The sequence below is a fragment of the Patagioenas fasciata genome, chromosome 1 (assembly GCF_037038585.1).
Source record: "Patagioenas fasciata isolate bPatFas1 chromosome 1, bPatFas1.hap1, whole genome shotgun sequence".
Lineage (NCBI taxonomy): Eukaryota > Metazoa > Chordata > Aves > Columbiformes > Columbidae > Patagioenas > Patagioenas fasciata.
Genome location: NC_092520.1, coordinates 175,866,448 through 175,879,938, shown reverse-complemented (window position 1 = coordinate 175,879,938; position 13,491 = coordinate 175,866,448). Strand labels below are relative to the sequence as shown.

At 48.0% G+C, this 13,491-nt stretch overlaps 2 protein-coding genes across 2 annotated transcripts; both read left to right on the top strand.

Annotated features, from left to right (window-relative positions):
* Positions 1–834: 834 nt before the first annotated feature.
* MIURF (mitochondrial elongation factor 1 upstream open reading frame) lies at positions 835–1,502 on the top strand. Its single transcript, XM_065846108.2, has 2 exons — positions 835–973; positions 1,265–1,502. The coding sequence occupies exon 2, from the start codon at positions 1,290–1,292 to the stop codon at positions 1,500–1,502; it is 213 nt and encodes a 70-aa protein (XP_065702180.1). The 5' UTR covers positions 835–973; positions 1,265–1,289.
* Positions 1,503–1,592: 90 nt separating this feature from the next.
* MIEF1 (mitochondrial elongation factor 1) lies at positions 1,593–11,053 on the top strand. The gene is made up of 5 exons (XM_065846096.2): positions 1,593–1,682; positions 2,822–2,970; positions 3,115–3,295; positions 5,293–5,555; positions 6,654–11,053. The coding sequence occupies exons 2-5, from the start codon at positions 2,827–2,829 to the stop codon at positions 7,458–7,460; spliced, it is 1,395 nt and encodes a 464-aa protein (XP_065702168.1). The 5' UTR covers positions 1,593–1,682; positions 2,822–2,826; the 3' UTR covers positions 7,461–11,053.
* Positions 11,054–13,491: the final 2,438 nt, after the last annotated feature.

The window sequence follows — 13,491 nt, the reverse complement described above, 5'->3', positions numbered from 1 at the left end:
AGTCAAATCACTGCAGCGTCCTGACCTTCCGCCTTTCTCACATGAGGCCCTTTGACGGCATTTAGGCCTGTCAAAGACTGAGCGACAGAAGGAAGTACCCATTATTATTCCAGCTGTCCTGGGTTGTGGGGAGCACCCTTGCAGGCACACAGGGACACCAAGGCCAACAGCCAGGCCAGTTTCACCACAGCACACAGGCCCAGGTTGCGCATGTGACCGCCCATGGTGGAGCAGGCCCAGCACCCTGAGGTTGGCTCCATGCAGGGCAGCTGCAGGTCCCAGGGGGAAGGGGAGACCCCGTCACCCCTGTGCTGACAGCCCAGGCCCCAGTGGGCAGCGGCTGCTCCACCCCAAGCCGTCCAGGCCCAGCCGGGTCCCTCCAGGCTGCACCACAGGGGTCACTCGCGCCCTGCTCCCCTCAGCCCCTACCTGCCGCCTCTCAGGGAGCTCCCGGCCCCCACCCCGCCCCAGCCTCTTCCCCACAGCTGTCCCGGCTGAGGAAGCAGCCTCATCACCCTCCAAGGGGCTCTGCCCCAAACCAGCCCAGCACCAGCCTAGCCCGCCCCGCTCCGACCCGGCCCGGCCCCAACCGGGAGCAACTGGCGGCGGCAGTTCCCTTCCCCGCCGGCAGGAGGCGGCCTCGCGGGGCGGGAGGGCGGGGCGAGGCGGAGCGTCCCCTCCTGCTTCCCGCTCGCCGTGCGGCAGCGCCCCGCCGCCAGGGGGAGACATCGCCGCGCCACCGTCCCCGCTCGGGAGCCCGCCGGCCGGAAGTCACTGCGCCGGTAGGGACGGTTTGGGGCCCGGCGAGAGAGCGCTATGATTGGCTGCCGAGGTCACGACCCGGAAGCGGATCGGCCATGTTGCCGGGCGCCCCTGGGAGCGGTGCCGGGCGGGAAGCGGCGGGGCCCGCCCGAGGGTCGCGGCTGCCGTGAGGGGCCCGGAGCATCTCCCTTTCTCCCAGCGGACTTGCCCGGTGAGTGTGGGGCGGTCGGTCGCCGCGGGGCGTCTGTGGGCTCGACCCCGGCCCGGGACCTCGGTGGTGAGCGGGTGCCCGTGGGCAGGGCAGGGCCGGGCCGGGCCGGGCCGCGGGGCCGCCGGCTTCCCCGCAACAGGGCGTGCGGCCTTGAGCCCTCGGGCGCGCCGTTCTCCCCGGCTGACCCGTCCTTCCCGGGCAGTGTCTGGGGCCAGGCCGTGGGGGCAGCCGGTGCCACCCTCGGGAAGGGCAGCGCTGACTCGGGTCCCTTGCTTGGTCACCTCTCTCTAGGTCGCCCTTCTGCACACCGACCCCCATGGCCGCCTGGTCTCGGGAGGCCGTCCTGACCCTCTACCGGGCTTTGCTGCGCCAGGGCCGGGGGCTGCGCTACACTGACCGAGATTTCTACCTCGCTTTCATCCGCCGGGAGTTCCGCAAGAACCAGGGGCTGCAGCAGCTGGAAGACAAAGAAAGGCAGCTGGAGAAGGGACAAGCTTTCCTGCAGAGTAAACTCGGGGGCCTGGTTTAGAGAGACCCTGTAAAGCCTTTTGACCCCACTTATTTCCCTCTTCTTTCCAAAATCCTTTCATCTACCTAAAGAGATGATTAATACCTCCTGTCCACCGCTGTCTTGAAGAAAACAGAAGGTGCTTCTACAGGCACACCAGGAGGGCTCTCCTGTTCTCTTTACAAATGCATTAGGTCACAGGTAGGTCACTTATGATGGTATAACCATGCTTTTTATGCCAGTATTACAGTTAACTTTGTAAGAGTGCGTTATTTCTACCTGAGGATTAAGAGTGACTGTATTTCTGGTTCATCAAGGCAGGAACATTCCTCCTTATATTGTAGCTTGGCCTTAGAAGAACCTAAGGGCAATTTTAAACCAGGCAAGTAAGGCAGGCTCTAAACCTTTGAAACTGACTTAGAAAACTGACCTGTAGTCGGGCTGGAAGAGGTTGCTGGTGTTTTCATGTAGGTTCACTGAGGATCCACCTATGTGTATTTGACCAAGGAAACCCTTTCAATTTAAATACCAAGATTGGGGAATTGAAGGAAACAGAAGTACATGTGTAAGAAGATATTAATTTTCCTGTTATACATGATTTGTATGAGAATCAAACCCTGCAGCCTTGAGGGCAGGAATAAACGTCAGGTGAAAGCAAGGGAGTTGCTTCCTTTGTGGTGTGTTGTGGTCTCTGCTGCTGATTCTTGGGGTTTTTTGAAGTATCTGGGACCAGCTGTTGTCCAAAAATGAGTCTGGGAGTGGATGCTCTGAGACTTCCTGCCAACTCTTGGGAAGATTCTGATTTGTTATGGACAGGCAGTTGACAATCCCTGCGTTGCCTTATCTGGATGCAAAATTATGCACATTAGACTGAGAATAGTAAAATAAATTGGCGTAAAAAATGTGATGCTTTGGTTGAGAAGCATGAATTAAAAAGGCTGTTCATACAGTTTTATATAATGTACAGGATTTTATTGCAAAATATTACTGAAGTAAACCTTAATTTATTTTTAAAAAAGCATTAGGTGATTGCACAATTAAACTTGCTTAAATTATGAGAGGCCACATCAAATTTGGAATCTTTTTCTTCAGGTGATAAACAGAGTTGGAAGCAAAGAAATGCCATCACTGCAGAGTTTGGTCAGTGCTGTTCTGGCATGTTGGGGAATAAGCACCGGCTTGAGGGAAGATAATTAAAGAAGCTGCAGGGGTAGGTGGTCCCACCCTATGGATCTGTGCTGAAACCCCAAGAGCTCTGAGTGTGGGGTGGAGGAGAAGGGGGCTGAACTGTTTGAGTTGCGTGTTTTTATCCATTTGTTTCATGCACCCACTCCTCCCAGGTGCGATGGCAGGCGCTGGGCAGCGCAAAGGGAAGAAAGATGACAACGGCATCGGCACAGCCATCGACTTCGTGCTGTCCAATGCCCGGCTGGTGCTGGGTGTGGGTGGAGCCGCCATGCTGGGCATTGCCACACTGGCTGTCAAACGGGTGAGCCTGTGGTTCAGCGGGGCGGCACCCGGGCACGGGGGCGCTGGGAAGAAGGAGAGTGGAACAAAAAGACCCGGGATGGTGGGTAAAATGCAACTGTTCGGCCCTTAGCAACTCAGACTGTGCCTGGTGGTGTTGCTTTAGATGTACGACCGGGCGATCAGCGCTCCCAGCAGCCCCACGCGCTTGAGCCAGTCGGGAAAGAGAAGCTGGGAAGAGCCAAACTGGCTGGGCTCCTCCTCACGCCTGCTGGCCCAGGACATGAAGAGTAACCTCAGCCGCTCCCTGCAGACCCTTCCCACCGACCCTTCTTCCGCAGACACAGGTGAGGAGCAGGATGATGCTCCTGCATTGCCAAATCATCCAGACCCGTAAACCCTGTATTCATTTAAAGGAACACAGGAAAAAAAATACTCTGTCTAGGCCAGGATTTTGATGTTTTTCTTTTAAGCAGGTCTATTAGTAACTTCAAGAATTAGAAATCAGATGGGGAACTAGTGAATAATAGTAATCTATTTGCGTTCTTTATTCCCCTCACGACTTCATGGTCTTAAGCTTTATTCTTCCTCAGTCTTTTATCTTTCTAGCTGAATACTTACCTTCGGTCCTCAGAAAAAGCCATTCCATTCTTTTGAAGGTATTTGTTGCCTTTCCTTGGAACATTCTGGTTGGTTTGTGTCCTTTTAAGAGGAGAATATTCAAATTGTGAATGTAGTAGCAATTTATAACAGTATTTCCTATATTATTTCTACCATTTTTTAAAATAAATTCTTTAATGCTGTTTGCTTGTTTAGTGCTGCTTATCACTGAATTCATCAAGCTGTAAAAAGTGACCTGTAGTCATCTTTCCCAGTGGGATAATAAGTAATTTAGAGTCCATCAGTGTTTCGTTGGTTTTCTCTCACCAAATTTCACTTTCTAGTCCTGGTCATTTTGGGAGATTTACATGTAGAGATTTAAAATGAAAATCAGGACCAAGTTTTAAACTTGATTTCCAGATTCTCTGCAAGAAAGTCAGTTTCAGGATGGCAATGGGTTTTTTGTCGAGGAAATGTTAAATAACTAGATAGCTGTGTTAAATGGGGCCTAGATAATTTGATTGGAGTCCCAAAAGACTAAGATTGAGCAGTAAAACAATTGATGATGGTGTCTTGCACTCTTGACTTAAAAATAAATCTAAACTTAAGACTGAGAAAAAAAAAAGCGCTTTTTCACGAACAGACAATGAAGTCTGGTTCCTTATGATTTTTCAGGCCATTTCCTTTTCACACAAACCCTCAAATCTGTCCAAAAGACCCCATGGGACAAGAGACAGCAACTGCTGGGGTTGAGCGAGATGGGTCTGTGTATGGCTTGGTCAGCCATTCTGCATGTGCTGCATGGCCAAATGCCTGTTGCCAAATAAATGCACAACAGCTGATTGTCTTAGTGAGGCCACTGACTTGGGGGTTTCTCCTGCACCTGTTCAGTACCACAGCCCTTCCAAAAACCTCTTACATTCTTCCTTAATTCTTGTTGATAACTTCTGAAGCTCCTGTTCCATGTTACAAGAAGTCTGAAAGATAGATGGGAAGCATTGACTTATTTCTTTAGGCAACCTGTGAGAGAAAAAGGGGCTTAGAGAATCTCTGCACATTTGACATCACTTAATAAGTCAGCCAGCAGTGTAGAGCACTGTATTGCTGATATGTGCCTGAGAGTGTGCTCTCTCCTCTTCAGTCAGTGAAAGTTTGAGGTAAGTTTTCATTGGGGCTCTGATTGCCTGAGTTCTGCTGGCCCAAGATCTGTCAGCTCAGTGTCCTGATAAGTGATGATCAGAGTTCTGACAACTATTTCACTTCCAAGTGGCATGATCTTCTCAGATCTTGTACTCTAGTCAGGACTGGAGTTTGCTGATAATTTGTAAAAATCCATTATAATGTTAAAAACTTAAGGAGATAGGAATGGTTGTTCAAGAGTGTTTTATCCACCGCTTTGGCATCATGTTAAAAGCCCAAATGGTAATGGTGCTGAATTTTTTATGAAATTGAACTGAGATACTGCCCATGTAGTCATTAAAATTACTTCCTTGTACATGACATTAGTCTTGTTCCGGCAAAATTCCAAATCTAGTAACTTGTTTTCATCTGGTTTGATTCTTGTAGCTTTTAAAGTTTCTCAACACCTCCCTTTCGACTGGTACATGTGTAATGCATGCAGAAATGTCTGCTGAAAGCTTCTTGAGACCGAGGAGTCTGTGCTTCCACGGTGCCTATTTTCTTCTGTGGATCAGTTCACAGTGAAGCACTTCAGACGATCAACAGTTTTCCTTCTGTCTTGCAGACTTTTTCCGACCCACAAAGCTGAAGCCATCTGCCAAGAGGAGCCAAGTGGAGCTGAAAAAATCCCGCCTTCGTCTGTCTCTGCAAGAAAAGCTCTTTGCTTATTACCGGAGGAAGGTGGCCATCCCAGCGGAGGAGCAGGCCCGGGCCAAGCAGGCAGCGGTGGATATCTGTGCTGAGCTGCGCAGCTTCTTACGTGCCAAGCTGCCGGACATGCCCCTGCGTGACATGTACCTCAGCGGCAGCCTGTACGATGACCTGCAGGTAATTCTTGGGGCCACGTGACGGGTCATTATTCAGAAGGCTGACTAGGCAGGGACATTTTGGGCTTCCCTGTTGGCAGTGCTGGCTCAGCACAACATTCCTCTCTAATGGGAAGGCTCCTGGTGTCACCTTTCCCATCATGGAGCCATGTCTTGGTTTCTGCAACACTGTTTGAACAGGCTTGACCGGGCTGCTCTGGTCTTGTCTGCAAAGCATTTGCTTTTTGCTGTTTTATTTCTCCAGATTATCTCAGCCCTTCATTCCTTTCCCTCTGTCTCTCCTTTTAGCTGTGTTGTTCTTGCAGTTTCTCTGGTAGTCCTCTGTTTTCTCTCTGTCCCTTCTGTCTCCTTCCAAATGCATGATATTCCCTTAGAACTCCTAGGTTCTTCCCTACTCTTTTTTTTTTTTTTTTTTTTATTAATGCATGACAGACCTGGATTGGACAGCAGTCCCTGCTGCATATCTCCCTGATGGCAAGATGCCCATGGCTATAGTGAGTGATTCAGAGGCACACTTTTTTGTTTGAGTCAGAGCTCTGGAATGGAGTGTCGAGTGTCCAGTGAAACTTAGATGTGGGGTCTTAATGACTTTGGTGAAAAGGGATCTTTAATGACCTTTTTCCAAATAACGTGGCAGACCGAGTGAGGGCAGTACCTAGTTGTAGCCTGGGATGATTAAACCATGGCAACTTAACCCTGTCTAGAAACTTAATACTTTGTCTCCTGTTTTAAATTATTGTGTAGTGTTGCTGTGCCCTGGGCCAGCTGCATCTCACTTCCAAGGAGTGGACTCAGAGCAATAGGAGGCAAAATGATTCATCTGCATGCAGTTCATGTCAGGTCCTGAAGTATTTAAAGATCTCTAAATAGCACATACTGTATAAGGACTAGCTTGGGTTATACCCTAGAATTTTCCCACTGACTATGGGAAAGAATCCCTCAGAATGTTTTTTGCAAAGGGAGGCTATGAATCCCACACAGAGAGGAGATTGAGACAGCTGAATCCTTATTCCAAAAGGAAGGCTATCTAAAGGTGGTGAATAAAACTGCATGTGAAGGGGGAAGGCTTGTCCTTACCGACTTTTCTCTCTTGTGAAAGGTAGTCACAGCTGACCACATCCAGCTCATTGTGCCTCTGATGCTGGAGCAGAACCTGTGGTCGTGCATCCCTGGGGAGGAAACCATCATGAACATTCCTGGCTTCTACTTGGTGCGTCGGGAAAACCCAGAGTACTTTCCCCGTGGGAGCAGCTACTGGGACCGCTGTGTGGTGGGAGGTTACCTTTCCCCCAAAGCTGTAGCAGACACCTTTGAGAAAGTTGTAGCTGGCTCCATCAATTGGCCAGCAATTGGGACTCTCTTGGATTATGTGATCCGTCCAGCAGCTCCCCCAGCAGATTTGACACTAGAAGTCCAGTATGATCCAGAACGGCATCTTTTTATTGACTTCCTACCATCCCTGACACTGGGTGACATCATCCTTGTGGCCAAACCCCATCGACTGGCCCAGAATGACAATCTGTGGAGACTGAGCCTGCGGCCAGCAGAAACGGCTCGGCTGCGAGCCCTGGACCAGTGTGATTCTGGCTGTCGCTGCTTGTGCCTGAAAATCTTCAAAGCAATATGCAAGTCCAACCCAGCCCTGGGCCACCTCACTGCCAGCCAGCTGACCAATGTCATCCTGCACCTCTCCCAGGAGGAGTCCAACTGGTCCCAGGACATGCTGGCTGATCGCTTCTTGCAGGCACTGAAGGGGTTGATCCACTACCTGGAGGCAGGCGTCCTCCCTAGTGCTCTGAACCCCAAGGTGAACTTATTTTCAGAGCTCACCCCTGAAGAAGTGGATGAGTTGGGCTATACCCTCTACAGCTCTCTGTCAGAACCAGAGGTTTTGCTGCAGACGTAATGAGGCCTTACCTAAGGAAGTCTTGATAGGGTTTAGCCAAGGTGGACTTGGATTTCTGCGAAATATGTCTCCTCCACTTTTCTCTGTCTTGTCTCCTTTCGGTTATTGTTTCCTGCTGTGGAGTCGGTGCTCCCACTGAATTTTTTGGTGCTACCGGTCCATTTCCACCATCTCTGCCCCACCTGGTACCCATTGGCTAGGGAAAAGAAGCTAAAACAGCAGCTTTAAGATTTTTTGCATAAATTCTGCTGATGTTTAAGAGTCTATCAGAAAAATGAACCAAAACTATGCACTTCTTTCTCCTGTAGTACACTTACTGCAGTGAGTATATTTCGGTCCAAAGAAGGTGGAACTGGGCTGGTAAATTCAGTGACAATTTTAGCAGATTTTCATTGAGGTCCTTTCCTTCAGTCCGTCTTTGCCCCATGTTTCTTCTTCTCTGCTGTACCACACTCTCTTCCTTTTTTTTTCCTCTGCTTTTTTGTCCCTTTGATCCAGTCATGCAGGGCAGACTGAGGTGTTTTGGATAGAACTGTTTGTCGTCTTTCTGAGTGGTTAATGATTACACTGGCAGTATTTAGGGTCATAGAGCCTGGAAGAGGAGAATGCCCATGGCTCCTTCCCCGGTGGAGCCTTCTCATCCTTTGCAAGCTGCCTTCAGGAATGAGGACTGAGGTTTGTCCAGTTTGCTGCAACACAACCTGCAGCGTGGGCAATTCTGACTGAAGCTGTCATAGGGGAAGAAGATACCTTTGTGGTCTGGTGGTGTGATGAGGCCGAAGGAGCAGGGCTTGCCATTCCTGCCCAGCCAGATCTGCTGGGTATTGCTGGTGGGAATGGCCCTGGGAATGGGGAACAGGGCGGCTCCTTGGATGTCTCTCTCTGGCCTGGAGGAAGAGAGGCTGATTATAGGGGAGGGGTGGGAGAGACACATGGGAACGGGCTTTTTTTTTTTTGCCTTTATTTTTTTTCATCTTTTCCCCAAGAGCTTATGGCTGTTCTGGTTTATAGGAGGTAGAAGCAAGTCTGTGCCTCAAAGGGCTTTGCAGTAAGCACATGTTAGCCAGATTCTCATCAGCTATAGGTCTGTGAAGGTGATAGGACTGACCTGATGTCATCAGCAAGGTTCTGTCCCATACACTGATGTTAGGGTACCTATGCAGAGCTGGCATTCAGAGATATGTTGGCGTTGCCATCTGTTCTCAGTGTGTGTTTTAGTCCCCTCCCCAGCCACCTCAGACTGAGCCTGTCTGTCCTCTTCCTCATACCCATGGGCTGACTTTCCAGTGCTCCCAGTTTACAGTGACTCTTAGAAAGCTGATGAGGGCACACCTTCCCACTCAGTCTGTTTGGATGTGTTGGTACTGCAGTTCTGCCCATGCTGGTTTATGGCTGCTGTCAAGCCCTTCTCCCCTGGCTGCCCTCCCATCTGCTACTTGGACTGCGGTCCAGGTTTTGGGGGGCAGCTCCTGCACTGTTCCTGTCTCCTACACCAGCCACGTGGACTCTGCATACTATTCTGCATTTAGCCTTCTGGCCTCTGTGGTCACAACAGGGGAGGGAGGGGGCCGTCCTGAGTCTGGCGCTGTGTCTCTCTCCAAAGACCAGTCTCGTTACAGATACTTGCCTTTCTCCAGTTTTAGCACCTTTTATTTTTTTCCCCTTGCTGTCCAGCCTTCCTGGACAATGGAGAGGGGTACTGCGGCAGCAGAGTTTGGAGGCAGCAAGAATCCTTTTCTCTTTCCTTCCTCTCAGGACTTACTTCTCTTTGACAGAGAACTTTCAAGGTGAGTTTCAGGAGCAGAACACTGAGGGGAGTCTATAGCCCTTCTTTTCTTTTTAGAGGCAGTGCTGGTGAGATGATGGAGGGAGCATCTTTCTCAGACAATCCATCCATTTTAGCCAATGTGTCAGATAGTATTCCATATACAGTGATAACGCAACATTGCATTTTAAATTATTTAATCATTAGGGTACTGGTATTTTCTAGACTGCCAGATGCGTACTTTGAGGTTTGTGTGTGTATATAAAGACTGTAGTCTATAAAACAGAAATTCCGTTTGTATGATTTTGTGTTTTGTAAGTTTTGCAGCAGTCAGTGTTGGTCAGCTGTTGATTGCGCTACACTCTGGTTCCCAGATTTTTACCCCTCTTCCTTTCCCTGTCTTCCACTGCCTTTCTGATGTCAGCCTTCCTACCCTGAAAGCAGACAGATGAGACTTGGAGCCTACACACTATTGGGGAAAATTCCCCTGTCTTCTAATTACTTGAAGGTCAACAAAAAATATTAAAATATCAGGGTTGTCAGGAGTTCCCCGTAAGTTCATTCCTTCAGTGTGATCTCACCCTTACTTGGTGCTGACTCCAATACCATGGTCTTCACATAGAACTGAGCAGCAACATGGTTTGGAATGATCAAAACTGTAGATACGAAAAAGGTGGGACGTAAGCAGGAAGCCACTGTTTGAGGTGGCTTGAGAGCACTTGTCACATACATATCTGTACATAGATGTTTGGTGGTTTTTTTTTTTTTTACATGAATGCTTTTTCTTCCTGGCAACCTAATGAATTAATATTTTGTGGCCATTTCTTGCTGCTATTGAGTTCAATTGGTGTATCAAATGGAGACTGAAGCTGTCTTTTGCCTCTTCTGTAGACTGTACTCCACTTTGACTCACTTCCATCATTTCTTCCCTTCAGTTTTTTCCCTCCTCCAAGCTAGCAGAGGAGGCAGATGCTCACTTCCCACAGGCAGCCACCACAGCAGACAACAGCTGCCCTGGCAGTGGCAGTCTCAGCAAAGGCCAAAGATGTAATGGGTCACAGAGACACCGCAACTAGGAGTATTTCAAGAGCAGGGTCAAGCGTAAGGGGCAACAGAGGCAGGGAAGAAGGAGCAGGGTAAGTCTGCAGGAAACTTAGAATAATGTTGTACCCAGCCTGTGGGTCACACTGTTGCAGGCTCTTTCAAACTGGCACCTTTCAGTATTAAATGCAGTACACGTGTTGACGTACAGCCCAGCGGGCTGTCTTACCTAGAGGTCAGCTCCTTCTGAGTCAAAGCTGTAGCACAGAGCAGGAGGACCTAAAGCTGAATGTGAAAAGGGCAGCTCCCAGCCACCTTCCTGGCAGAGGAGCTCAGAGACAAATTGATTGTAAGAAAGCCCAGTGTGTGTCTTTTATTGTTTGCTGCCTGGGCTCCAAGAATGCCTTGGTGAGTCCTGCTATAGCTTAGCTCACCTGAGCTTCCCGTGAGATTGTAGTCTTGTTCCTGTTACTGCAGGGCAAGGACCAACTTGTTCAGTAGTGGGGTTTCACTGCTGCTGAGTTACACAGCTAATCCTTTAAGTCAGATGAATTTCTGTTCCAGTGTTTAAAAGCAATTGTGGAAACAAGAGGCTGCTTTGTGCCTCCTTGCAAGCTGCCATCAGGGCCCTTGCTCTTAGCATGTGGGTATTCACAGTGTGAAGCAAAGAGAGGTTGTCCCTCTTTCCCAGGCCTGGAGGCTGTGGATTTGCAAAGGGGAAAGTCTTAAGTGCATGGTCTGTGACAGAATGCGTGAAATTCTGAAATAAAATGACTTTCCACAGTAACCTTGTTGTCTCTGGTGTGTTTATAAACAAAGCTGCATCTCTGCTTTTGTCTCTGTGCATCCCCTTTATGCTGACATAATTCTGCACCACACCAGTGCTTGGGGACCAACATGCCCCTTGCTGATTCACTTGCTTTCCCTTTGCAGCTCTGCAACTTGCCTCGAGAGAGCAATCACCTGGGTACCGCCGCGTGCTGGCTCCTGGCAGCGTTTGCACGAGTCATAAGATGATGCGCAGTTACGGTGCTGTGCCTCCCCTCCTTTCCCTGATACCCTGCGTGCCCGGACAGGCACCTGCCTTTCATGTGGCTCCCCAGACTTCACAGGCTTCTGTGCCTCTTTAATATTAAAGCTTTCTGTGCAGGCTCCCCCGCCCTTGCTCAGTCACACGCTGATTTCTAGGTGCCAGTTCTCTCTTCTCTCCCCACCCGCCCCAAATGCCCTTCTCTTTTATCCAAGTATCAGTCTGGGGGAGATGAGGAGGCTGGTGGGCCACTGGCCTGTGCACGGTGTATTGAAGCTCTTCTCAGTAAGACTCAGTTTATGTGCCTGCTTGGGAAGGCGGGGCAGAAGTGTTGGACCTTATGGTGACAACATTCACTTGTGAGACCTGTTTTAATGAGGACTCTGCAATTAACATTTAACTATTTTAGAGGATGTGTTTACGAAAGAAAGGGAGTCTACATCTCTTAACATTTTTTTCCCTGATACTCTAGGTCAGTGTTGTTTTGGTTTGCTTTTATTTTGTTTTTCCTTTAATCTGTTCTGTGGTAGAAACAGATCAGATGAGATCAAGCACATTTCAAGTCATAAGTTTTATGGGAACAGCTAAAGCAAGCTGCTCTGTGGAATCTGTACCAGGTATTACCCCCCCAAGTTAATACCCCTGGAAAGCCTAGAGCTTGTAATACATGTTTAATGTTAATGCACCTTTGCATAAAAGCTGTCCCGGCATGAATAGAGAAGAAAGATCAAAAGATAGGGTTTGTTTAATGGAGAGAAGAAATAATTGAGGGGAGTGAGGATAATTATTTCAAGTATGCAAAAGGTTGCTACAAAGAAGAACATAAATGGTTCTTTAGGCTGCAAAGACTCAGCATTTCTTTTGTTTTTAGCCTAAGGAACAAACAGCTTAGGAGGAGAGTGAATTTTGGAAAAAGCAAAATATTTTGCACATTTTGTTGTGTAACCACAGTCATGTCCTGGAAATTAATGTAGCTGAGGTCACATTTTACTTATTTATTTTCACATGTCTTCATTATGAAAATAAATAAATTCCAGCCTGACTATTCTGTAGCTAATCTTAGGCTTGGAGAAAGTGAATGTACCCCAAATTTGAGATTTATCATGCTGAAGTGTTGAACTGTATGTTGAATGTTTCTTTTTTCCCCCAAATTCTTAACCAACTCTGTTTTTTTTAAGGTTTATTTTAATATTCCAAACTCCAGCAAAGCTGCAAACAGCTGGTGCTTTTTAAATTTAGTCTCATGGAAAAAAAAGGAGCCTCTTCCAAACGAGGAGTTTCTCTTCCAGATAAGATAAAATATATTGGCCCACTACCTGCACTAGGTATGATTCAATGGCTCCGGCATGGCTCAGTGAATCTGGGACTGTGTCTTGAAACGTTGAGCTTTACCCACAGATGCAGCAGGCAAGAAATGGGAGATTCTCCCTCCTACCAGTGAAACCCAGCATTGGCTTCCAGCCCTTGCAGGACTGCTGCAGTCTGGACGCTTGGGGAACTGTTTGAGGTATCTGGATTTTATCTTTATCCTTGTCAGCCTGAGTTTTATGATCTGAGGTATTCAAGAAATATCCTCCCTTTTTTCTAAGATTCAAAACCTTAAAATAGCTCTCATATAACAAGTGTGTCCCCTACACAATCAGGGATAGCACAGTGTAAAAGTTTTGCTAGCATGCTCTGAGAAGGACAGTGGTATTCACAAATCATGGAGCCAGAAATGAGCAGGCCGATAATATCTTTAGAGTACGTGATCCTGGGGAATAATCTTGCTAACGGTAAGATGAAAGAGGGTGGTCAGAGCAATGGGCAAGGCAGGGGAGATCTAAAATAATTCCATACACAAAAAGTGTTACTGCCATTTTATGAATAGCAGGAGAGTGAGAGACATAATTTGGCTCATGGACCTCAAACTTTTCATGATTTTAAGCTTTCCTGTGTGCTTACTCAGAACTCAGTTCTGAACAAAATCACTTTAAACACACTAAAAGTTGGATTGATTTTTATTTTGCTGCCCTGGTTCAATTTTCCTGGCTCCAGTGGCTAAGTAGCTCTTTGATCTGTCTATTAACACTTGGTGCTAAGCTTCTTAGGGGAAATATATATATCAATTCTAACCACATTCTTCATGCAAAGCCTTCTCTATACAAATAATGGGCAAAAGTTGCTTGCTTGAGTTTTCAGTTTTGTTTTAGATT